Genomic DNA, 26,753 nt, shown 5'->3' on the forward strand with positions numbered 1-26,753 from the left:
GGTCATATGTTTTGTGCGAGTAAAAGACCAACATTTAAGTTGTTATTTAATGATAATTTCTCCTTCCAGTGAGCTGTTAACTCAAAAACCAATCCAGTTCAATTTGCACGCAAATCATTCTTTTGAGCCAGTTCTTTTCAATAAACCTTTGACGTGATTCACAAATTGCTCTTAAATAATCATTATGGGAACTAGCAGCATGAAGGTCCATGAAGATGGAAAAAGGTTCAAATCACCATTTGTTTATTTGTTTGTTTTTTAACGCCATGCCAGCTTCTGTGGCTATTTTCATGGCCATAAATTTATGGTAAAATCAGAGTTATACCATTTTTTTTTGCAAAAAACTCTAAATCTATATTTGGTTTAACTTCGTAAAAGATTTCTTCAAAAGAGTTAACTGAGTAAATAAGGTTTCTCACAGGGTTAAAAGCAGCCCAATCTAATAAAACATGCTTCAATGTTTAAGAGTTTTGACAGAAAGAACATGTTGGTGGATATTCTCCTAGTTTTAAAAACTTGTGTGTCATCCTGAAATGGCCTATTCTGCAACGGGTATAAACAGTCTGGTCCCATCGATTTGAGAATTGATAGAAACTACTTCTCACCATAAGGGAGAGTAAATAAATGACAGATTTTTTTTAGTTTTGGGTGAACTCTCCTTTTAAATCAAGCAGTGTTCCAGCAATCCTATATGAGATGTTCTTCCACTGCTGTTCTTTTCACGTTAACGTTGAGCAACGCCATCTCGCGTTGGACGGGATGGACACCGGATGGGCACCGTGTGTGTGTTTGTGTGTAAGCCACGTTTTCCTCTCTGGTCAAAGGCAGGAGGTGGTAGAGGGTGCAGCTGTCCCTACCTCTCCTGTCCCACCATCGTCCAGGCAGTTAGCCAGTAGCTTATAGAGATCTGCGAGCCTCTGAACCTCCCTTCATGCTCTCTAGACATGCACACACACTTTTTCTCTCTCACACATGCTCACTGTCTCCCTATTGATGCGTATTTAGCTAAGCAAAAGCCTTGCCATCTCTTGAAGAACTTGTGGATTTACAGTCATCATGGCCTATCCAAGGTATTCTGGACATGGTAATACCATTGTATTCTTAAGTGCCTTGGAGTACCATTTAAATAACATGATATTTGAAAGATAATAATTAAGTCAAATTAGCATGGTACTAGCATGGTCTAAATCCATAATGAAGGAGCACTTTGTAATGAAACAAAAAATTTGACAAAGGTCAAAATAAATGAGGAGAAGCGTCATGAAAAAAAGTCATCGCAATTATAGACATTCCTATTTGGAAAGGGATCTTTCTCAGAGGAGTTAGCCGGAAAACAGTTTTTAACAAGGTTTCTGTGAGGAAAAACACACAAATGTACCTGCCCTCCTCAGGGAAACCTAGTCCTGACCAAATAGGGCTATTGACTGAACTACTGCAACCAAATTAACACGGTTCACCAAAGACAGGAAGGAAGGAAAGAAGAGTAGGAGCAAACAAATAAAGGATGAATGAGACCAAAAAACAAACAAAACAATTTCCTGCCACCTTAAAGAGGGAGGATTGTTGGTGGGCTTGTATGTCTGTGTTACCTCGATGATGTCTGCATTGGTCCTGCTTTCGTGCGGCTCATTGTACTCGGTGTATTTGAGGAGCACTTTGTCCATGTCAGTGCTGGCATACTGGAAGAGCTTGTTTGAGTGATTGAAAATAATGAGGGCAATCTCGCAGTCACACAACACACTGAGCTCATAGGCTTTCTTCATCAGACCAAACTTCCGTTTGGTGAAGGTCACCTGTGGAGAGAGAGAGAGAGAGAGAGAGACAGAGAGAGAGAGAGAGAGAGGCAAGGTTAGACAAGGAGAAAAAGATGATTGAGATGAAGGATGAGAACTGAAAACTACATCTTATGCAATTTTGCTTCTTGGGTGTTTAGATATTTTTATGGGGAAACAAAACAGAAGATACTATCGAAGATTAGAGGCATAGCCTACCCATACAAACCTTCATGTCATTCCATCACCCAATTGACTTTTATATCCAATTACAATAAATGAGGATCAGAGCTTTATAAAGTATCATGAATGTGGTCTTCTAAAGTCATATGATAGTCAAAAGATATTCCTGTCAGGAACAGACTATAGGAATAGAAGTAGCGATGTCCGATCGATGTTGATTTGGATCTTTTGAATAAATCAGTTGGTTTTGAATGATTTGTCCACGAATCAGGCCCAAAGTATATTTCAGTTTGAACATGAACGCATACAGTCGAACGCATAGCCTTTCAAAGTATACTCCATTTAAAAGTATGCACGAACACAGGTGCCTCACACATCCGCAACAGCAAGTTTCATCCTTGTCCAGTGTCTGATAAATGGAAATCAATTATGACTGATAAAAAAACGTGGGTACTAGTGCTCGTCAACCCAGGCACGTTGTTACGATCTTCGACTGTGGAACAACAAGACCAGGCAAGTGTTGTGCCCTTGTGGACAAAATAAATAGTGCAAAACAAATTCAACCAGCATGTTTGAGCCGAGCGCGGTCAGAAAAATTGTTTACACCACGTACTCTGCACACATTCCCTAGTGTGCATGAAAAAAAACAAAGTATACTTTTGGCTTCAGACTGATCTAGTTGTAGAGTTCACTTCACTGACTTAATGATCCGTTGCCAAAGGACAACAGCTCACTGTTGGGGAAGATAGAAATAATGACTTCAAATTTTGTCTGTTTCTCACACAAAGCTATCAAATAACTTCAGACCACAGTCCAAAGTTGAAGTGACTACTTTTATGATACATCTATACGGTGGTTTTGTGTTGTTTTCGAATCTTGAAAGCTCCAGTCCACATTCATTGTGATAGCTCAGGGTGCATGTCATCCGACAGCTGTCTGTTCTGATAATCCAACTACAGACCAACTACATTCTTCAAAACATCTCCTTTTGTATTTCACAGAAGAAAGAAAGTCATACAGGTTTAAAACCACAAGAGAGTGAATAAATAATGACAGAACTTTTTTAAATGTTTGGTGAACTACTCCTATAGGAATTTTTGCAGTGCACTCAGGTTGACTTGACATTAGCCAATTCTTCTCTCTCTGAACCGACTGGGAAGCTTTCAACCATTTTTTTGCTCCCTGCCACCAAAAGTTTTTCTGTTCAAATCCAAGACTCCTTAACCTTAAGAGCTTGACAGTGTTAGCAGAGCAGTGATTGCATCTCTGTAAATAAAAGCCCTTTTCCATTAGCTGAAAGAATCTCCTCCACCTCAACAATCAGGGAGCTGATGTTCCCTCTCTCCACACCAGCACCAGGATAAACACCAGAAACATAATTGCCTTCAAAAATAGAATTCGCAGGTAACCAATGGCAACAGGAGAACACAACTTTATTATTGTGAAGAATGTTGAGACGCAGCGACCCGACTTCTTTCCGCTCCTCTCTCGATCCAATTAACCTCAGGGCCGAATGCTTACCTACTGACCTTTACCGCACACACAGACTCGATCTCGCTCTCTCACCTGCTGCTGTCTGTCAATTCTGGATACCCTCTGTTCTCCTACACCTCTCCTATACTTGCCTCGATCCAAGAGTTTGGTAATTAAAAGGCACAATTTATTGCAGCAAAAACTGTACTTCACATTATCGTCTCACACTCTTTAATTCTTTAATCGCCCGAGATGTGCAAAGGACGAGCTGTGCAAAGCAAGATCATTTTCTGAAACAAATCTCAATTAAAAGTGATATTTAGTACAAAATGGGGCCTAATCTGGGTCAGACAAACTGCAAGACTTTTTTTGTAACTTATAAAAATATGATTAGTCAGGCACACCTGAGGGAGACAGAGAGCGCTGACACAGCGAAGCAGGCTAAGGTTGAGTATGCACACCTGGTCCGGTCAGAGTGACTACACCTATCAGCACAACTGCGACCAAAAAAACATTCCCAACACATTCCCAGCCATCTTTCTAATATCTACAACATGGGGGAAAATACTACACACTGGTGAGTTTAAAACTAATCTGAACAGTAAAATACTTTAAAAGCTTTCAAAATGATATTGTTATGAAGTTTGTGATTTAACTGGTTTTATATGCTAGATTTTCCTATTTTACCGCAGGGCGCAAAGAGAGAAGATGAGCCAGGGGGAACACATTACCAACACCACAACAAAATAGCAAAAATGAACACTTGTTCTTCTTATGTGCTCATCTACAGATAGTCCTGGCAACAAGTGAATTTAGGAATTACATTATAATGTACTATATGAAAAATAGATATTTGATTTGCTTAATATCCAATATCGTCCAATTCTGATTAATTAAAAAGATTCTGCTAATAATACTAAATACTAAACCTAAGACTAAATCTCAATGAAAAACCGCAACAATGTTTTAAAAAGCACCCTAAGGGAAGTTAACTTGTACTTGTCTCTGCCCATTAAAATGGTATAGGAGAAAGTATTTTACATGAACAAAAAAAAATCCAACTTAACTACAAATCAATGAAAATGACTTTTTAGCATTGGAGGAGCAAGATTTGATTTTGCCTCACGTTGATTACCTTGCAGATTCAACTTAAGGAGACCAATAAGAACGAGTACAGTTCAAATGCCAATAATCACTTCCAGGCTCTCCTGCGTATATTTGGTGCGCTTTATTTAGAGAAAGCTCCTGAAATGAATTCTTTTCACTTACATAATCAAAACTGAAAGGAATTCTCCTATGTTGAACTAAAAACACTGTCGTTGCAGACACTCAGGCTGTCCACTCACCTGTCTGTTACGCTCGTCTGTAATTCGCTGAATCTGGATCTTTTTCCTCCCCATGGCTGCTGTGATTGGCCGAACAGGGGTGGGGGCAAGGTTGGGGGTGTGGTGAGGTCAGAGGTTAAAATTTCTTGAGGCAGTTACAGGAGCACAAATAGAAACTAGTCGCCTCTATGTATAAAGATGTGTGTGTGTGTGAGAGAGTCTCTCTCTCTCTCTCTCTCTCTCTCTCTCTCTCTCCGTATGCCACCTGTCTGAGGCAGCTGGGCTCACCCGTCTTCCTCCACTGATAAAAAAAGGAAGGAGGGAAGAAGAAAGAAAGTGTGTGGCCTCCTGGTAGGGCCTTCAGATCATGGTCTGCTCAGGGTGCATGTCATCCGACAGGTGTCTGTTCTGATATCCAAACCCCCTGGAAAAATCTGATGATGAAGATGATGATGGTCTTGTGATGAATTCTGTGAAAGAAAAGAGAAACAGAACTTAAAAACAAAACTGGTATGGCAGCAAAGTATTAGGGTATGAAATTACAAAACTATTTTCAAGATAAGATCGAAGAATTTTAGTACAAAAGGAAAAAAAGATCTTTCAATTTGATATTTGCTAAAATACACTACAGTTTGGAGTCAGTAAGATTTTTCAATGTTTTTCAAAGAAGTCTCTTATGCTCACCAAGGCTATTTTTTAATAAAAAATAAAAATAAAATAAATAAAATAAATAGAAATATTGTGAAATGTTATTACGATAAAATAAACTGTTTTCTATTTCAATTTTTAAAATGTAAATTATTCCTGTGATGGCAAAGCTGTCATCATTTCAGTCTTCTGTATCACATGATCCTTCAGAAAACATTCTAATGTGCTGATTTGGTGCACAAAAATTAAATCTTTCTTATTATTATCAATGTTGAAAACAGTTAGCTGCCTAATATTTTTATGTAGTACCTTTTTTGGGGGGATTCTTTGATGAATTGAAAGTTCAAACAAATAGTATTTACTTAAACTAGAAATCTTTTCCAACACTGTAGATTTCTTTACTGTAACTTTTGCTCAATTTAATGTTTAAATTTAATACAATTATGAATTTCAATCTAGCTGACCCCAAACTTTTTAATAGTAATGTATAATAATATTTGTAACATTTTATATAATTAATTGTGCTAAATTAACAGCCCAGTAAAGTGCAGCAGAATTTTTATCTCACATTCTGCTACCAGCTTCTGTACTTTTATGATAAAAAGTCTTGATTAAAGATTATTATTCTTAAACAAATTTCTAACACAAAACCTTAACCGGGTGAGCCTGTCAAATATTCCTGTGGTCTGTGATTATTCTGTCACTCACCCCCATATTTTAGCAAAGGGTGAATTTCAAGCCTCCAACTGTCAAGCCTCCAACCTTCAGGATTCCCACACTGTCTAGTTAGTAAATTTCCATTATTTTTTCTCGATTTTATAGAGATTGGACTCACAAAGACTACTTCAGAACTAATTAAATACTAGAAAAAGGTATTAACCAGAGAAAACCTTCTCAGATTTTGTTAATTTCACATGGGAACCCTTATAAAGATTTGCCTGGACAGAATAGGCAAACCTCAACTCCACCATAGCTGGGTTTCCCCCAAACCACACACAGCATGACATCCACATATATATGGCTGGGTAAAAAACCCTTTCTGCAGCCTGATAGAGCCTGATTATGAGTTCTCGTTCACAAACCGCTGACGCTGATATCGCTTACAGATCTAAAGCATCTTCACCTGCAGAAAAACACCTGCTGAAGTGTCTCTGTGCTTGAGTGGTTCACCCAACAGCTCTCTCGCAAATAAGTCATCCTTTCAGCCGTTTAGTCAACATGGGTATTTTAGCTGCGTTTGAAGGTTAAGGTCATTTTTCACTTTATAATAATAATAATAATTTTAAAAACATGTAGAAACAAACAGTGAGAACAGATCCCTTGAAGCGTGACGGCACAAGTTTGTGTGCGTGTGTGTGTGAATGAATGGCTGCATGAATAAATTTACTGCTGCCTAAGAATTGTCATATGGGGCAAGATAATTTTAAAACATGCTATTATTATCTCTGCCTTCGATTAAAAAAAAACAACCCAGGGCTTAAAACAGAATTCTATATATACAACGAGACTGTACACACTCACGCTCACACATCAACACATGACTGCTGACACAGGCAGACTCCCTGATCAGGAAGGCCTGCAAACTTCCTCATTTCCCCTTTTCGGGGTCAGAGTGCACATGCTCAGAGACAATCTTAAGTGCGCAATTTGAGTTTGAACAACTTGAATTACGAGTTGTCATTTCCTTGCCACCTTCCATGCAATAAAGATCAGCACCAAGCCCATATTTTACCCTTCAGTCCACACTTAATGTCAATTTTAGGCCTCTTGAATAAGTGTAGTCCAGAGTAACCAAAAGAGCAACTGGAAAAGCTCTTCTACCTTGTTCCTGCCAAACAAATTCCTTCTGGTAAAGTAAACACTTTTAAAAGGTTCGCCGTTAGTTCGATTTAACATGTTAGAATTACATCATAACAATTCTGATTGGCCGATGGCACCGTGAGAACGCAAAAGTAGCAACTCTCCTGAGCTATTTATTCTGTCTGAGCAACAGACAGGAAATTAATATCACCATTACAATCGCAAGTAAACTGAATAAAACAACAACAAAAATTACTGAAATTTGTTGCCCCATAACGGCGTAGTTATGGCATTTGAACAATGGCAAGGTGGATGGCTGCACGGAAAAAGCACAAGGAATGTTTGTTAAAAGGAAGACGTGTACAGGAATCATACACTTCATTGTAAAAACCACCTTTTAACTGTGATATTCATCTACATCTCCGATATTGATGCTTTTCGACACCTAGTGGCAGTCGCACTGAACTTTCAAAATAGTCGTGAAGCTGCCATTACCCTTCACAAAATTACCATGTCAAATCAGAACAAATAAAGAATATATCCATATCCACACAAAATAGATGACCGCCAATACATTGAATTGAAAGAAAAACATACAATAGGTTTATTAGAGCAAATCAGCCTAAAGAAAATTTGCATTAATCATAAAACTATTACCATAACATCCAGTCTGGCGGTCGCATTCAATCTAGCTGCAAAAGTTCAAATTTCAACGCAACCGAAGCTCAAATCTGACTTGAAAATTCTACATATTCGACGTAACGTAACTTCATGCAGCTCCCATACTTCGCTCCATTGGAAATGAATGACTTTTGGTATGTCGTTCATCAGAGATAATAAAAAGAACGCAAACTAAAGAAACAAAATCCATGTACTCCTCGAACTTCAGTGTTCTTATTTCATGACAAACAACTGAGAAAGACATCCAGGACTACATATTCACTGTCATTTTTATTTGTTCCAACAGAAAAGGTCAGAACGCACTAGCTCACGTCTTCATCACTTCTTTCAGTAAAACACTGAATGATGTGTGTGTGTGTGAGCGTGCATGTTTACGTGCGATTTTTGCCTCCAAATGGAGAGGATGTGTCGACAGGAAAGGTTTCCGCGGCAGGCCATCAGCAGTGCAGGCTTTAGTTCAAAGCAACTCGGGAGTTTGTGTGTGTTTTGGTCTGCGGGGCCAACACATGAAAAGACTTCTTTATCTGCAATGAGAGTCGGAGTTTGACCTTTCACCCTGTGAGCGCTGAGAGGGGCTAATTCCCAGCTCTGATCTCAGTTGCTTCATGAGGGACCTGGAAAGTGTCCTCAGACTGCGGTTCCTCACAGTCAGACTCTCTAACCGCAGAGAATTCATGAAGTAGGTTTGATAATGTTGTTAGTTGATCCATTTATTTTCTAATCAATGGGTTTTCAAACTGGGGCCCAGGGGCCTACTAAAGGGTGCTAGGGTGTCCACCAAAAAACTAGGGGGGAAATTTCTTGCTGTCAAAGTTAACTTAATACATTAATTAAATATTTAATTTAATGGAATAATTCTTTGCACAGCATTAGGTTTTTTTTATGGTAAAAATTGAAAATAAAATCAGCATAAAATTTTGTTTTTAGCACCTTGCTATGCGGTTGGTAGGATGGGCTACAAGTCAATACAGTCCAGATACTGCATGGGTTACTACTTCAGAAAGTCCATTAACTTTTTTAATGCGGTTTATCAACCGCCAGGTTAAAATTCCAAGTCTGATCGCTGAGAAAAATAAAAGCACTACAAGGCAAAGTTCAATACTTAGGGTTTGTTCAGATCTCTACCCCAAATATGAACATTAAGCACCTCTAATAAACAATGAAGAAAAACAAAGAAGGTTACAGATAAAACATCAGTTCCTTTCTGTTTTCAATACTAGGGAAACCCCCTGCAACAGAGACAAAACCTTCTTATCTTGAAAATGAATCACGCTCATGAAAATAAACTGATGTACAATAAATATACACACATTTATGCACATGAGCGCACAAACACACCACACACACACATCAGGAGAAGTAATTTCTCACTGCTTTCAGCGCACAAAGGTGAGCTGTTGTACGATGCAGCTGTCACACACACATACAGGGGAAGGTGTTATAATTTTGAGTTGCGGCTTTGCTCATACCACTGAGGAAATCCTGCGGAACCAAGCTTTAGCGTGCAACACAAGCAAAACAACATTTACACAGGCCTGCAAACAAGCGAAAAAACACCTTGGTGTAAACACGTACAAAGACACAAGCTGCTAGTGAAGAAGAACCCAAGAGAGAGAAAAAAAAAAAAAAAAAGTCACGAGTTGGTGACCTTTCACTATATAGATTAATCCTCCATCTTCGAGCAACTCAGACCCACACGTTTGGACAGCAGCGATTTTTGCAAGGACTCTGAAGTACCAGAGGTCCGCTGGGATAAGCGCACGCTGCCCTCGTCCATGTGTGGGCATATGGTATTCTGCGTGAGCGCGTATGCGTGTGTAAGCATATCTCCTCTACGGGGTGTGTGTGAGAGAGTCCAGTTTTGTTATCCCTGCCTGTAACTAGAGGCAGAGTGGCCTGGGGCTTGGAGATAAGAGACCGTGCCAGAACTGGGCTTGGACCAGGTCCAAAGCTGCGCTGAGAAATCCATCACCTTCCCAGCACAGAGCGGGAGGTCACCGACTGGGACAGGGAGTTGTTTAATTTGGCCATTTATAGTTTTCCGTACATTGGCGCTACACAAAATGCCCCATGACCACAGCTCGGTCACCGGCGGCAATGTCTTAGCAGTCCCATGGCCAATAAAAGTCATTTCGTACTGAGAAAAAAAGCTAAGCGTGCCGATGGGCACCTCTACAGAAGACTGATATGCTGTGACACTAGAATGTAAAATATAATGGATGTAAATGGTGACCAACATTTCAACAACCGCTTTCTGGAAAGAACCAATAGACTACAATATTATATATATATATATATATATATATATATATATATATATATATGTTAAGTGAAAATTTCATTTCACAAACTTACTGAAATATAAATGTATTTTACAAAACATTTAATTGTTTCCAATCCATTGTCAAAGTTGTCAGTAGAAATTGGAACTGATGATGCCAATCGAAATACTGGCAACAAAATCACATGACGGATAGGGATGGACAATATTTTGGTACCATATCAGTTATAAGCTGTTATTAGTTTCAGTATCAGTCAAATTAATCTTTAAAAATGTGTAAAAATACTAATGATTTGATAACACTGTTAAATATCTCAAAATGAATATCCATTTTTCAAATTCACTTACTTTTTTTTGTGGTTTATTTTTAATTAATTTTGACAAAATAGCATAGAATTTTAATATTGGCCATTTATCAGTCAAAAATCTGACCATTTATCTGCCATAAAATGAAAATAATTATCGACGCATCACTATCAGCCAGAACGTTAATATCAGTGCATCTCTTATTATGAAAGAAAAATAACGTTTCATGTTGATTTTAAGCTCAATTCCCAAAATTGTATTGGAGCGGAGGAAATCAAAGCAAGCTTATCAGCTATATGACTCACAAAAAAGACAAAAAAAAAAGTGCAACAGACTAAAGAAAAGGTGCTTTGAGGAGACACCCTCACCCTAATGGGTTTTTTTGAGCCGAGTGCTGTTCAAAACACTAGCCGTGGCTAAACTGGGGCAAAAATGGAGCCCTGTGAGACCCTCCAGCGATTTACTCCAACCTTGGGGTAGTACTGCCAGCACCAACTGCAGGATATTTCCAGCCTGTTGACTCAACCTCCCCGCACGGCAGGAACTCACCCTGTCCAATATGGCTACTCGGCTGCTGACCGCAGCGCATGATTTCTGTTTTTCAACACAGCCGTTTGTCCAGTACACAACGTATTCTGATGATACGGTGGCGTTCGATGCTGAGAGCCGTCATTGGAACTTCTCCAGGAGCGAGGAGATGGGTGGCGTAATGTCTGCCAAACCACAAGCGTAACCCAATCCCTAAGGTGGGGGAGGCGGTAGGTAGAGCACTGCAAGGACAGCATTTCAGGGGGAGGGGTGTAATGGATCCGTGGTCTTGTGAATCACACCGCTGCTGTCGTCCTGTCAAATCTGAAAGCAAACTACAATGCTAGATTACCACTTTCAGCCCTAAAAATGTGTGGGGGGGTTTTTGGTGTCACTCAGTCGGACTCATTTGACAAACTAAATACTTGTGGACAGAAGTAACACATTTGTCTGGTGTGTTGTCTTCAGTACTATAGTCTGTTGTTTACACCAGCTTATCGTTTCCATCAACAGTGTGGACAATGTGGTCAAACTTGTCAGTTTACAGTACTGCCACACAGCCGAACAGACTCGAGTGCATCTTGCTACAAAACTCTGCATGAGTCTCCAAACTCCGACACGCAGGCTAACATGCTTTTCTCGGGTGAGGTAAATCCTTACCCTTCTCACCCACCATGACCCCCATCCGCCACTAAAGGTCTTGGAGACGCACACACCTTCCCTTGCAGCCCGACGTTGGTGACATCAATGTGACAATTGGAAAGCAGGGTGTGTTGCCAGCGGTTCGTCATGACCACGTCATGCAAGCGGTTGGTTACACAACAAAACAAACGTTTTTTTTGTTTTCAAACAAACGATAAGCTTGTTGGTTCAGTAATATATCAGACTCACAATCAGAAGACATGCTAGACAAAGAAAATATGTTATTCTTGTTTCGGTTTAAAAACGCTCAAGGGTGAAAGAGAAATTATGCCAGAAAACGAGACACAATAATGATACGCCACAACACTCGCAACTATAAACATACATACATTCTTTCCTGTTAATATTTACATACGAGATCACCTTTGTGTTTGTCTATGTCTAAACAAGTCTCATCGTAAAATGAACCGCTTTTATTTGAAAAGTTCAATTATTATCCCACATTAAATAAGTTACTTTCCCAGTAAATAATTTTGTTGGGTTCTTTCGGAGACCTACCAAGTGATGTGATTTACAGATTATTAAAAGAAACAATAACTAGTTAAATGTGAGTAAAGTAAAAAAAATACAAAAATAAATCAAAGCAATTTTTGGTCCAGCTGTACTTACATTTCAAATCTCATTTTTATCCCACCCTGTCTGCTAATTCTATGTCGTTATATAAAAAAAAAAAACATCTTTAGAGTCGCTTTCGAACAATTTAATGTCTCGGTTCCTTGCTGAACCTTTTTTTTTTTTTTTAAGGGTACTGACCACAAACTTTTTAAACAGTAGTGTATTTGTTTTTATATTGAACTAAGACTAAAACTGCTGTTGAAATCATCAAACATTATAACAAAACGCAACTGAATTCCTATTCAAACACACCTGGAAAGGAAGGAATGCACTAAAAGCGAAAGAAAGAGACTGAGAGAGGCAGACAGAGATGTGAACTGCTCTGCGTGTAGAGTGAAGCTGTCATGCAGTACAGCACATGGTCCTGTCACACCACACCACTCTTCAACGCTCGGAAATACCCTGAAGGCAATACTTTGTTCAAGTCAACCTGATCTCTTAGTGACGTTTACGGAATATACAAATCTGAAAAACAACCTGGTAAATTATTTCAGGACATTACTGCTCCGGTTTCCCAAAAAAAAAAGAAAAGAAAAAAAGAATGCGACACAGAACTAAAGCGTTCAAGTATGAAACAATATTAAATTAATCTTCACGTCACACAAGCTTAAAGTAGCGTCATTGGTATCACATTAAGCTCCTTCTTACCCCTTATAAGTAGAGATGAGCAAAAAGCCTCAAGATTCGATCCTCAGTCTCATGTGCCCAAAGTTGCTCTGCATTGACCTGATCAAGCAACAAATACAATCCAAGTGGACTACAGCATTGCTCGTCCCGTGACCTGTGCCTGGCTGACAGTGGAGACCAGTTCAGCAATGAGCTTCTAATGCCGAGCGCTCAGACCCCCAGCCCTCCTCTCAGACCCCCCCACCCTCACCCTTTGCCCTAATATGCCTTTAGCAACTGCCTTCAATCCATCAGTGTCTCTGGATGTAATTGAGAGGGTGGATGGGTGTCAGGATTGGGACGCTTGTCAGTATGTCAGATCCTCTGTTCTCCTGCCTATACATGTGTGTGTTAAATGTCATGGCAGCTGCCTACACACCTTTTGTTCAGACACCCCCTTGCGACATCTATGCTGTCACAGCTGTAGGAAATTCAACTTTTTGGGTCCAAAGCTGCTGCAGGCGACACCCCACGCTGGAGCTTTTTCCAAAAAAATCCTGAACGGTAGCTCTACATTTAGTACGGAAAACTTTACACATAATTAGTGTTTTTTTGTTGTTGTTTTTTTAAGCTTACAGTCTTTTTGAGAGAACAATAACGGTTTCCCCCAAGAAATAAAAAACTGAAGATTCGCCCTTTCCTGACCTCAAAATCTCAGAAGGGTTTTCAGGGGGGTGTGGGAATGCAAAGGTCATGGGTTTGTAAAACTGCAATGTCAATGAGTTTCCAATGGGAGGGACAAAAAACATTTTGGGCACAAATCACGCTCTGGCACTGAGAATGTTACGGGTTGAGAGGGAGGTCTGGACACTGTGGTTTCCCACAAAGAGTAACTTATATGGATAAATGTTTTGGATAAGAGAAGGGGGGAAATTAAACCCTCCCTATGCTATATCAAGCTGGAAATCTGCCATTAGTAAGAGAAAATATACAAACATCTTAAATGTAACACACCCAAGCCAAAATCAAGAGAACACAATTGCTAAAACAACAAAAACCATTGACTGGTCATCAGTCTGCTAAGATCCTGTTTCCTTGTTAACTATCTTTTGCTCTCTTTAGAGCAAGAAACGCATATTCAGTCGTGGGATCAAAATGTAATAACACTAAACATCACAACAATGCAGAAACACTTTAATCTGAATACTGGAGACAGTGTCCTCAACAATTTCTATTACAGCAAAGTGCATGTAGCATCAGCTAATGTTAACTAGCTGGCTAACACTGTAGATGAGGTTTTGTCGAAATTTTGTAAAAAATGAATTGTGATAGTCTTGAAAGCAAAAGTAAAAACCAATCAGTACTTTTTTTCATATTGTATGCCATAGTTTTGCAGCAAAAAGGCAATTAATGAAGTTATGTTGTATCATCATCAATGCAAGACACAAAAAAAGTAAGGAAAATTTATTTTAAGGAAAAATAAAGGTTTTTTTGCACATTTAATTTGATCATTCTTTTGTAATGGGGCAAGTAAAAAGGTTGGCAGGACATTTATTGAATTGCTTATTTTTAATAAACCTAACTCTTTTTAAATTGTTCATTAATTCTCTTATGGAACGACTTGTGTAAACTCATTTTAAATGCTCCAGAATATGAACCAACGAAGATTTAACACAGGATATGAGCAAATAGTGTTTCGTTTCCCCTATTTGTGAATCATCATACAAATCCAACTGCATTAACATAAAATCAGGAAGGAGGGTGATTTTCAGGGAATTTTGAGTTCCATGTATGAGGTGAAAAAAAAAAAAAGTCAGTTACTCCATCACATCTTTCCATATGCCCTTTCACAAAAACGCACTGTCATAAAAAGATTCCCATACCAGGAACAGCTGCACGCTTGTGGCCTTTTAACCAACCAGACCAAATAACAGTACAAGGCCTGTCCGATTCAAATTACTTGAGTTGAGGACTGCACATAAATGTCAATGTTACGATCTTCATCTAGACGTACTTTAACATTTCAGTGGCCCTCAGTGACAAATTATCCAACTGATCCATCTGAGAAATAAAATGCATCATGTTCTCATGCCCTGGTATACGAGCAATGTGCTGAAAAGAATCCTCCACCCTTTTATCATCTCTAAACGCGCTTTAATTTAAAGAAACACGTTATCTCCCAGCCTAGACAGACGGTCACAGCTAAAGGGGAAAGTTCAAGAGAAGCTAGATGAGTCCTAACAGACAACGCAACCTGCTTGTCTTTGCCAAAGCCCCTTCAGCTGCCACTCGAAAAGACGCTGCCACTTGCCACAATATGAAATCATTTCCTCTGACCTCAAGCAACTCTTGAACAGGCACAAGCCAAAATTCATGCTAAACTATTATTCCAAATCAGTAAAGCTAAACAGAGTTTGGTCAATATTCTTGTGCCAGTAAATGCACAACTGAAACGTGAAGGAATATAGACAATATTTTGCCCTAAAAATGCATTTTAAAGCCAAATTGGTAAACTTGCCAACAGAATCCTAGAATGTTGTCAAGGCATTGCTATTCAGGTGTTGTAGCAAGTTACAAAGGAGTTGCTAGGTGTTTGCTTACTAGTTCAAATCAAAAGAGCCCATCCACAATTCTCTATGGCCCCATTTACACCTGGTATTAACACGCATTTTCTGTGATCTGGTCAATGAAATTTGGAGGTGGCCTGAGACAGATTCTGACCACATTAAATGAAGGTGTAAATGTGCTTGCAAATGTAAATGTATAATCCCAATTAACATCCTTAAAAGTTTAACCGTTTTTATTTGCCTGTTTTACAGTCTATATTTCTATAATTATTCATATTAGCAACAATATAAAAATTCTGTCTGAAATTATATGCTGATAATTATGTTTAAAATGATTACGGTTGATAACCAATATTACAATACTGGTAACACTTTACAATAAGGTCCTATTAGTTACTTTAATAATAATAATAATAATAATAATAATAATAATATTTCATAAAAATATAACTGTTCGTTGTTAGTTCGTTTTAGCTCAGGTCCATTAAATTATATTAACAGATGCAACTTTTGATTTAAAAAAATGTAATAAACTCTTTAGAATTATTTTTCATTGTTAGGTCATATTAACTAATGTTAACAAATTACTACTGTAATTATATACTATTTTGTCCAAATTTATTAAAAGTAACAGAAAAACCTCAAATCAATCTCTACAAATGCATCTAGTTATCACAACATGTTATGTACAATATGGATTTTGAGATTTGCTAACGATTATATTTAAAAGTGTTATTACATTATTAGCATTTCAAAACAATAGCTTGAAGTAAGCATTAGATGATTGCAAAGGTAATATAACTGTAAAAATAGAGGAAATGAGCATGAACAATTCAATCGACAACATCGAGTCTAATCAATAAATGTAAAAATTCTCTAAAACCGGCTGATAACTCAATATATCACGCATGCCTATCACTACAGCTTTCCACGTGCTGGACAGATCATAGTCTAAACCAGTCAAGGACATGACTAGATGTCTGGGCCATTACTGCATCAGTCATCAGTCACCAGTAAGAGGTGATGTCTTCTTTCTACAATGTTTTGGAGGGCGAGGAGTGATGGGGCTCAGGTGTTAAAAAAATAAGGTATTTAACATGAGAGAAGTGGCCCACACACACACACACACAGTTTCTGCCATCCTGCTGAACACTCAAAGGAACTTATTTTCTCAAACACACACACACACACACGCTTCTCAGAAACAGCTGACGTTTCAACAGGCAACAGCTGACAGGCTACAGGTGGGAAGGGCACAGCCTCTTTAACCCTATACATCCCCTCAACCCCCAACACACAGCCCTTGTTCTTCTCATCCTGAATTTTTTACACCTCGAATCAAACACACACACACAGGCACACCTGTTTGTACCGCACAGGAACTGTGATAAACCCTTCCTCCACCGCAGCTTATTTATTTCTGATGGCGGCCTCCCCCGTCTCCCTCGCTCTTCCTCTCGGTTTCCTCAGAGCAGCGAATCTCCTTGTTCTGTCTGAGTCTTTGATAACCTCAGCAAATGTTTCTATTCACTGTGTAAGCTGTAAGCAAAATGTTCAGATGGCAACAGAGTCACGTGAGTCTGCCATGCCAGCCTTCTGAAGTACTTTTTTTATTTTCACTCAGTAACTGAAAATGGCTTTTGCTTCTTTAATAAATGTAATTTAGGCAACCATTTAAGCAAGAAAATAAAGGTAAAATGTGTCAGAGCAGAGACAAACAGGTTTTGTTTTGGATTAAACCGATTATATTTCATGTTATGGCCGACATTATGAATCCATAACACTTATCGGTTGAGACGAAAAGTCAAACATTTAGATATCGAACATATTTGTCCTGTCTTTTTGCAAAACATTCTGTTGCAGCTGAATACCATGAACAAATTTATTTTCCTTTGTTTAACAGTAATGAAACAGACAACAGCAGGTTTATAAGCCTGCTGTCACTTTAAGAACTAATGCACGGATCCAACATACGGTTACACATGCGTTTTCTTTGAGTTATTGAGAGAACTCAATTCAATATTAGTGCACTATCTAAGGGACGGGTTTTAGTTTGCACGTTTAGTGTGTTCTCTTTTGCGTCTGCTTGCGTTTGAATGGTTTAAAACCACATTACAATTGTGCACACAGGAATCAATAAGCAAAATCAAAATAAATTATTTTATAACAAGTATCCAATTCCAGAATTGGAATCGATTTTTGATTCCCAATCCTAATTATATATACAATAAAGCACACTATAAACTATTGGTTACATGCAGACAGCATTTCATTCCAGTGTTAAGAGCGCTGGAACCAATAGTATAGAGATACGTCAAGAGAGATATAGTGATTAAGGGATTAAATATTTACAATAATCTTTCAATATCCCTTTGAAAGATGGTGATCTAAATGTTAAAAAGTGACTTAAAATGATCGAAAGTGACAGTAAATAAATTTACAATGTGCCAAATTTCTATTTCAACATATGCTGTCCTTTGAAATGTTCTATTTATCAAAGAATCCTGAAAAAAAGTATCAGTTTCCACAAAAATATTAAATAACACATCTTTTTTTAAATATTGATAATAATAATAATAAGAAGAAATGTTTCTTTAGCACCAAAACAGCAAATTAGATTAATTTCTGAAGGATCATGTGACACATGAAGACTGAAGTAATGATGTTGCCATCACAGGAATAAATTACATTTTAATATATATATTAAAATAGAAATTTATTTAAAATTATTATAATATTTGCACAATATTACTGTTTTTTTTTTTTTCAGTAGTGTATCGGGCATCCCAGTTTTTAAATACAAGCACCACATTTTAATGTGTCTTTTAATGCACTAAGAAGTAAATAGAAGTCTAAAAAGTCTCTTAAAACATTAAAACTCAAACGTAGACTAAACAAACAACAGCCTTTTTAAAAGCTCTGCAACAAGCACTTCAGAAAGACTTGCAAAGTATAAGACAGCAAAATGAGAAGACGACAAAGAAGAAAGAAAAGTGCTGCCTGCTGCCCTCAAGATGGACTGTAGGAGTGTGTATGTAGCATTTGAATAATATAAACATTGAATGTAATCCCCAGAAGAAAACATGTAGTGGTTAAGATTCACAAAATCCTCGCTCAAGGCAGATCATGGAAAAGATGCGTAAACATTCACGTGTTAGCATGTGTGTGGGATAAGAAGAGCTCTCTCTGAGAGAGACAGCTAGGGAAAAAAAAAACAGTTATTTAATTAATCAATTAAATCCAACTCATAAAAATAAAACATTATCATAAGGGTAATATTTTATACACCTCTACAAACAAAATATCCCATGGTCAGATCGGATTGGCCGACTGGGCCTTGTTGTTCCAAGCGCACAATTGCTTTCAGAGCTCCATCTGAGAGAAGTGTGCATATTCACATGAGTAAACACTCACAAACACTCAAAGACATGCACACTAAGTGTGTCACATTGGAAGGAGAAAGAGGGGATTTTTTTTTTCTCCGTCCCTCCTCCCTCTCTGGCATATTTCCCGGCTCTCCATACTGCTGCCTGCATCTCCTGTGATGAGAAGAGGCCAGCCAGCAATCTTCCATTAAAACATAGCGGAGATCGGCCATACTGAGCCTCAAGAGCGAAGGAGACAATGTGTGCAGATGGCCCTAGACAAGAACCACAGCTGTACTGCCATAGAACTCTAGTGCCCCATGAGAGAAAGAGACAGCAGCAAGTAAGTTAGCAGAATAACGAGAAATACAGCTGCAAGCAGCAATTACTAAGGCCATGCACCCTAGGCACACCATCTATAGTGAACTGTACTCAAATGTCAGCTAAATTACTAAGTTAGAAGCATAAATAAATATTTGAAAAGTTTGGACCATTAGATATCGTTGTAAACAAACTACTTTGTTGGCAATGAAGTACGGACTATGGTTGTAGTCATGCTGGATGAACAAAGTATCTCTTTAGTCTGTCTGAGATCGAACTTTTAATGCTCTTAGCATTAGTTTTGCTTCAATTGCCGACCTCATGTCAAATTTATTAACGTCTTATCAGCAAATAATTCTGAACATATAGGGTACAACGGGGCTAAAGGCACACCTTAAGGAAAATCAGCTTTTCACTACTCCCATAGTGTATGATTGCAGAAAAAAAAGTTTTATTGAACATTGATGAAGAAACAGATTTGGTGTGGAAATAAATCATAAAAGTTCTTTAACATTTTTATAAATGTATGAGGCCTTTTACCCCAAATACCATACTTTTACATATTCTTCCGTTATTGACTAACTGTTGCTTTAATTACCTTGAACAAAACTGAAAAACATTTACAAGACCTTTGTCTCAAAATATAGTCAATAATTGTATTGCTTCTCATTTGCTACAAAAATGTACAACATTTTTAAAAAACATTAAATATCAGATCAAATTAGCAAAGAATCAACTTTGCGTTGCTGTCCGCGGTGGCGTCAAGGATCAGCCAAATTTCCACATGCACAGTCAAACGCAGTGCTGAGGTGAATTTTTGTGCAAACTAGTGGTTTGAAGAAGAATAAAGTCAAATGCGCTTTTTACCCCGGTGTGCCCTATAATCGATCATTTCTGTCAGACATGGCCCTTAGATTTTTTGAGCCAAACTGAATGAAGACTGAAAGGAGTAGCGAAAAAAATAGTTTTCAATAAATTCAAAATAGCCGACAAGTAACATGGCTGTCCATGACAAATGAGAAGTTATTGGACTCTGCATCTACTGATACATATGAAGAGGGCATGAAGTGGAATCTTGACATAATCTTGATATTTTTCTATATAAATATGCAGCTGACGATTTTGAATGTGAGGCCCTAAAGTTGGTCTGATGACTATTCAGTCCCACCCCAATCAGTGTGCCAGATTTCTCAACTTCCCTCCAAACAGTTCTAGGGGCCACCATAGCGCCCCAGTCAGAATACTAATGAATCCAACAGGGCCTACGTACCTGCAGTGCTTGGCCCCATCTACAGTTAGGGAGAAAGAGAGAAAGAATTGGCAAGAAATCAGATCAAACGGCTGAAGTAAGAAAGAGAGAACAGGAGCGAAATGAGAGATGGAGGGGTGTACGTTTCAGCACTTGGCTCCAATGCTTGCTGTTTCAGCTGTGCTGGAGTAATGGCCAACCCTTGCTCTCACGCCACTGTAACCCCGTTAGCCCCAGTTAGCCCGTTCGTTCCGTCCCGTCATGCTAACCGCAACACAACACTGTGCTGTGTATTTTACCTCAGAGATTTTTTTTGTAAGAATTTTGAAGCCCATTCATTTGTTACAAGTGCTGCAAAATACAGGCCATTAATGCTGATGAAAAAAGCTGCACAAAATTTTTGTGGATTTACATTTTTACTCACTACGTTACACGTCTGAGTTAAAGGTATAACGCACATTATGCACAACCCTTCATGCTGTTTCAAACCTGTATGACATTTTTTCTTCATAATAACATCAATGAAGATATTGAGTGTTTTGGTTTGTTTACCAACATTCTTCAAAATCTTCTTCTTTGCCGTTTTGCCAGAACAAAAAGTCATACAGGTTTGGAATAACATGAGATGGGAGTAAATGATGATAGAATTTTCACTTTTTTATTAATTACTCACCCTCATGTCATTCCCAACCCGTAAAATTTCCATCACCTTCAGAACACAAATGAAATTTTTTTTTAATGAAATCTGAGAGTTTTCTGTCCCTCCATTGACAGCCTGTGCAACTACCACTTTCAAGCCCCAAAAAGGTAGTAAAGACATCTTAAAAGTAATCCATGTGCCCCAAGTTTATAACCTACATTTTATAAAGTGATCATGTAAGTGAGTTGTTTGTACAAAAAACATAATTTAACACTTTATTTACTAAATATTAGGCTAATCTCCAACGCAAGTTCACGCAACGTCTGCTCTCGCGTCAGCAACACACATGGTGCTCTCGTGAACGCGCTTTAGAGATGAATATTTTGTAAATTATTTTTCTTCTTTGCGTAAACAGCACTCGCGAGTCGCGACGCTTCATAAAACTGAGGTTAAACCACTGGAGTCACATGGATTACTTATATTATGTCTTTACTAGCTTTCTGGGGCTTGAAAGTGGTAGTTGAGTAGGCTGTCAATGGAGGGACAGAAAGCTCTCAGATATCATTAAAAAGATCTTCATTTGCATTACGAAGATGAAGCCCTTTTAACTCAAGTATCCTGAATAACCCTGAACGTGAAGCAGAGCTAATCTCTATGTTAGGTCGTACATCGTTAGTAAGCCAGTTACTGACAGGAAGAACAGAGGAAGAGTTCCTGTTATCTCTGTCTTTATATGAACATGGGATTGAAATCATTAGGATCTTATTCTATCTTCTCCTACATCACGCTGCAGAATCAGGTACAAGACTGCAGTAAATGACTTTGTGTGTGTTCCCAAGGGAAATATCTCTGTCGGGTATGCATAGGTTACACCAGACGAGACCTGACAAGATGACAGTGCTCTGCTTTGTTCTGGAAGGAAAAAGCACACAGAGTCAGACGTTGACAGAGAGCTGATGGGTAAAGAAAAACATATTACTGTCTCAGAGTTTTATGACCATATAATGAAAGTAAATAGGGTCCAAAACAACACTGGACCCCATTGACTTTCACAGTATGGACAAAAACATTCGGAATGACATGAGGGTAAGTAAATGATGACAGAATTTTAATTTTGGTGTGAACTATCCCTTTAAGTATAGCAATTTATTCAATAAACAAAACAAATGTCACTGAAACCTCATCCATGAAATAAATGCTACGCATGTGAATATCAAAACAACATTTCACTTATGTAGGTCATGGCTGTGGTAACCTCCACACATGTCGGTTTTATGCAATAGGATTCATCCGCTAACACTTACATTGAGCAGGAAATACAGAGAAAAAAAAGAAATGTGGATCAAATCGACGACTAAACCCCTCCGTCATACAAGAACCAAAATATCCACACAGACGCACTCAGAAAGGAGCAGACATTCACCATATTTAGAAGCAGAATTCTAACATAATGCTTTGCATAGATTAATCCCAAACTAAAAATAAACAAAATTAGATTTTTCAGGTTCTGATTTGTTATCCTTTTAACCGCATAGCCAGAATGAGGTCAACACACATCCTTTTAGCTCAAGGGGAATTTTAAGGAATTCAGTACTACTGATGATGACATATTTTGAGCTCAACCGAACAAGTCTGATTCACGATATGGAAATCAGTGTCGTGGGGACTGCGTGAAAATGTCCAAGCATGACAGATGTCTGAGCTTCCTACGTTCATTAATCAAGGATTCAAGTGTTAACCACCATAAAGGCAGCAATTTCATCATTTACCTCATAATGCATTCGGTGTCTTGCATAATAAAATGATTAAAAGATGTTCACATGAGAACCAATTATTCACGCTTATGTCTTACTACAAAAATGAAAAATGGCTCTGTGGTGTGGTAATGAATACCGTGAACGCATACAATTACCTCTGATGCAGTGAAACGGACACAAAGAATATGAGGTAGAAATCACTATGATACGCACATAGGCATTGAAGTCTAGAGATTCTCAAAGGTTAAACTTGGGGACTCTTCAGGCAGCAAGAGCATGAATGGTGGTTTGTCTTTTTAACCCATGTGTTTGTGTGAGTGCATGAGTGGTGGTCTTTATAAGGGATACAGCTGCTCTCTCCTCAGTAAGATGACACCAGTACTTCAGCATTGAGGTAACCACACTGTTCTCTAGACCTTGTTTGGACAGCAAAAACTAGTCCAGAAACCTTCTGCCTTCCAAGTCAATCTAGCAAATTAATTCACCCTGAAGGAAACAGGAACTTGAAACAACGGGGTCTTGAAACAACTAAAAGAATAGATTTTCTTTGATTATTTCTAATAACTATTACATTAAATAATGCTTGCACCATCATTAGTTAGTGTGAATTCAAAGAGTTTTCATGAAATGTCATTAAAATTGTATTTATTGATGCACTGGCAGACAATTATTTTTATGTCATGGTCGATAATCAATAAATTATACATTTAAATCATTGAAATCTATCATTTTAAATCACAATAAGTCTGAGATACCAATGCACAATTTAAAAAGCCTAAACATGCCAGCTAGCATTTCAAAAGCTCATTTAAAAAACATGCAACTCTGATTGCTTGTCTGAACCCCTGCCAATCTCGTGTCATCTGCAGCGGGAAAGGGTTGCCCTCATCTTCAGTGGTCTCTTTTCACACTGCTCATTACCTTAATTGATGTTTAACCCCTAGATCAGCTGATGGCGGCTCAATTAAGAGCTTGCTGGAGGAGAGATTAACACAGGGAAGGAGGGCTGTGTTCTCTCAGAGGAGCTTCAGCCCTTCACCGTGCCCTACTCCAATAGCCACATGGTCAGTAAGGACACTGAGGCCATTTTGAATGGGAAAGGGCAGGGAAGGGCTCCCCCCTCCCCATAATAATTAATTCAATCAGCAGCGTTGTGACCTTAAAGTGGATTTGTTTCCAATCAAATGTTGGGCGATATCAGACGCCGCTGATGATTCACTGGGGTTTAATGTTGTTTTGGATTTCATTGACTTTCATTTTAAGGACAAAAACAGATCAAACATTCTTCAAAATACCTTATTTTATGTTGCACAGAAGAAAGAACATAATATAGGTTTGGAATGACATGAGGGGGAGAAAAAGACAGGTTTGATATTTTTGAGTGAACGACACCTTTAACTTCACCAGGATTTGGCTAAATATCTGCTGGATATCTGGGTTAGGTCTACAGAAAGCATTTGTGTCAAACGCTTTGAGGGAGACACGAAAGGCCAGAGACATTGTTCGAGTGGAAAAATCGATTCAAACGTGGCCACAGGATACGGTGTATAATCAGAAGAATATTTCACAAATCAGACAATGAGAACAAAGTGAAGACCTGCTTTATTATAGGCAGCAGACGGCCTTTGACACATGAGAAAGCGTGCGTAATAAAACACACATCAAAAACAAAGCAGACAGATAGACATCTAAAAACTGCGACAGTATAGTCATAAATTTGTTTATGTGGGAAACTAGATAAGAGACTCAGAATGAATAGTCATTATTTGGACCTCATGTTGATGAAAACATCACCATAGATGATCAGGACGAAGGGATTACACTACTTTTGTTCTGTCATGTTTTGCATCATCCTGCCTTGCTTAACTTGGTTTCTTGTTCAATCCCCCCCCAAAAAAACTTTTCTGAAATGCATCCGCCTAATCGTTTCCATGTATCTTACCTCCCATTATCAAGCAGCGCTTTTTCATAAAACGAACATGATTGTTCACAGGAGGCTTGTTATTTTCTGAAAACTTTTTTTTTAAGCATTTCAAAACACCAGTGGTAGGCTTTGAATGCGTGAAAGAACCTTTTCTCTCTGACTGTTATTGGAACCCCAGGTGAGAGGACATAACAGCATTGAGTCTCTGGAGGTAGAGCTAAGACCCTGCTGGGAATCATGACAGCACAGTACCTGTCTGCGTGACCTAGACATTCAGCTCATTATGAGATTCAGCCTATAATGAGAGCTGGAATTCTGAAGCCACCCATCAAAGCTTTGTACACACACATTACACTACAGCCAAGCGTCTAGGACAAACGCACTTCACACTTAGAACTCAGCCAGTGCAAACTTCAAACTAACGAATTTCATGAGAGATTGAAGTCACACTTTCACAACTCGTTTAAAAGACATTTCTTCTCTGAATGTGTTAGGACAGGCAGGGGTTTTAATACTCTGGGGACCTCAAGGAGGCCGGCATGGGGTGTTAGGAGGTAATACATTAAGTTTACTTTTTTTTTTTTATACCAAAATAATTGACATTATATCATGAGATTAATAATGGATATTTCATTGATGATTTGTAGTGATACAATTACATAGACAATTACAGAAATAGATATTTTATAGTTTTGTTTCTTTGCATCATATTTGGATGTCCTTGGCATCAAAAGTTTGATTTTAGAGTCAGCAAATGTAACAAAGAAAGTTTTTAAGAGTACGAATACACCAAAAACACATGTTGTTATTGCATATGAGAGAGAGAGAGAGAGAGAGAGAGAGAGAGAGAGAGAGAGAGAGAGAGAGAGAGAGAGGGAGAGAGGGTGGTGCCGCAGAACTGCGTAGGTTAAACCAAACTTTTGTTTAGAGTCCGTGAGCAGGATCAACCAAACTTGATAAGTGGCTTCAGCCTTCTGTGCTAAAAAAATCAGTCCATTCCAACAAACATCCCCAAAAAATACCTCGCATCAGTTAAAAACATATAATATGTTCCACCACATAACACATGCTATCCTGTAGCGCACTAAACAGTAAACTGAAATGTGTGCGACTGCATCAAAATCATGTTGACATTTCAGACAGCGACTAAATCTGACAGCTTGTCAGAAGCACCACAACAACGATCACCGGTCATATTGGCCCTTTAAGTCACAGTTTCTAATAATCCACTAGCACTAAGGTAGATATCTATTATATTTAATGTAATTGTGATGGATTATATCTTATTCCCTTGTCACCAGTTGGTTTTTAAACGCCTAACGTTAGTCTGAACCTCCGTATCTCACTAGCTTCGATTTCAGACGCGACTTTGATGCAATAAAAAGAACCATACAACAAACAACCAATGTATGTTTGCGCACGAACGCGAATGAGCCTGAATTTTGGTATTTATAATACTAATAATAATAATAAATTCAGAGAGGTGACGGCAATAATTCAGCACTGTAAGAGATTCAGCTAGACTGGACGAACGACTTACCCGGAGCAGCTACAAGATCCACATCTGTGCGATAAACACCAGGTTTCTTACGGCCCGATAGGTAAAGAAGAGTAATAAAGATCAAACCAGGCAAGAATATAAAAAATAGCGAGCAGATGTCAATAATAATAAGTGAACTCCTTAACTCCTGTTCAGGGTTATCATTTAGCCCGTACAGTCAAAAGCCTCCATGTACAAAGTGTCCTATCCACCATGACTGGTAATGCATTGTGATGGACAGATAATGTGGCAAATCAGACATGAGCTTTGCGTTTTTCGTCCAATCAGGTTAAAGTATGGGCACTGCTGTGTGGAAGAAGAATTGTGGGCGGGGCTAATGTGCAATAGGAAGAGATCACGCTGACGCGCTTTATGTATTCATCCGCTTCCCCATCTTAAGGAAGAGATCCTGTAAAATTCCTCTCTGTGTTTACATTTGAGAACTGGAATGTAATAATTACTTTTATATG

The 26,753-nt window shown here is 38.4% G+C and overlaps 1 protein-coding gene across 20 annotated transcripts in view; it reads right to left on the reverse strand.

Annotated features, from left to right (window-relative positions):
* mef2d (myocyte enhancer factor 2d) overlaps positions 1 to 26,515 on the reverse strand; it is a 53,426-nt gene extending 26,911 nt beyond the window's left edge. For 14 of the 20 annotated variants that reach the window (XM_084384603.1, XM_084384599.1, XM_084384598.1 and 11 more), the window contains exons 1-3: positions 26,284 to 26,502; positions 4,775 to 5,223; positions 1,590 to 1,793 (exon numbers count right to left, since the gene is read on the reverse strand). In XM_084384603.1, the coding sequence (XP_084240729.1) occupies positions 1,590 to 1,793; positions 4,775 to 4,828 (258 nt within the window). In that variant the 5' untranslated portion in view covers positions 4,829 to 5,223; positions 26,284 to 26,502. Of the gene's footprint in view, positions 1 to 1,589; positions 1,794 to 4,774; positions 5,224 to 12,962; positions 13,132 to 26,283 lie in introns of those variants that run through there. The other 6 variants (XM_084384600.1, XM_084384596.1, XM_084384608.1 and 3 more) reach the window with 2 other exon arrangements.
* Between the last annotated feature and the right edge of the window lie 238 nt (positions 26,516 to 26,753).

This window comes from Rutilus rutilus (assembly GCF_951802725.1).
Source record: "Rutilus rutilus genome assembly, chromosome: 17".
In the NCBI taxonomy this organism is placed as follows: Eukaryota; Metazoa; Chordata; class Actinopteri; order Cypriniformes; family Leuciscidae; genus Rutilus; species Rutilus rutilus.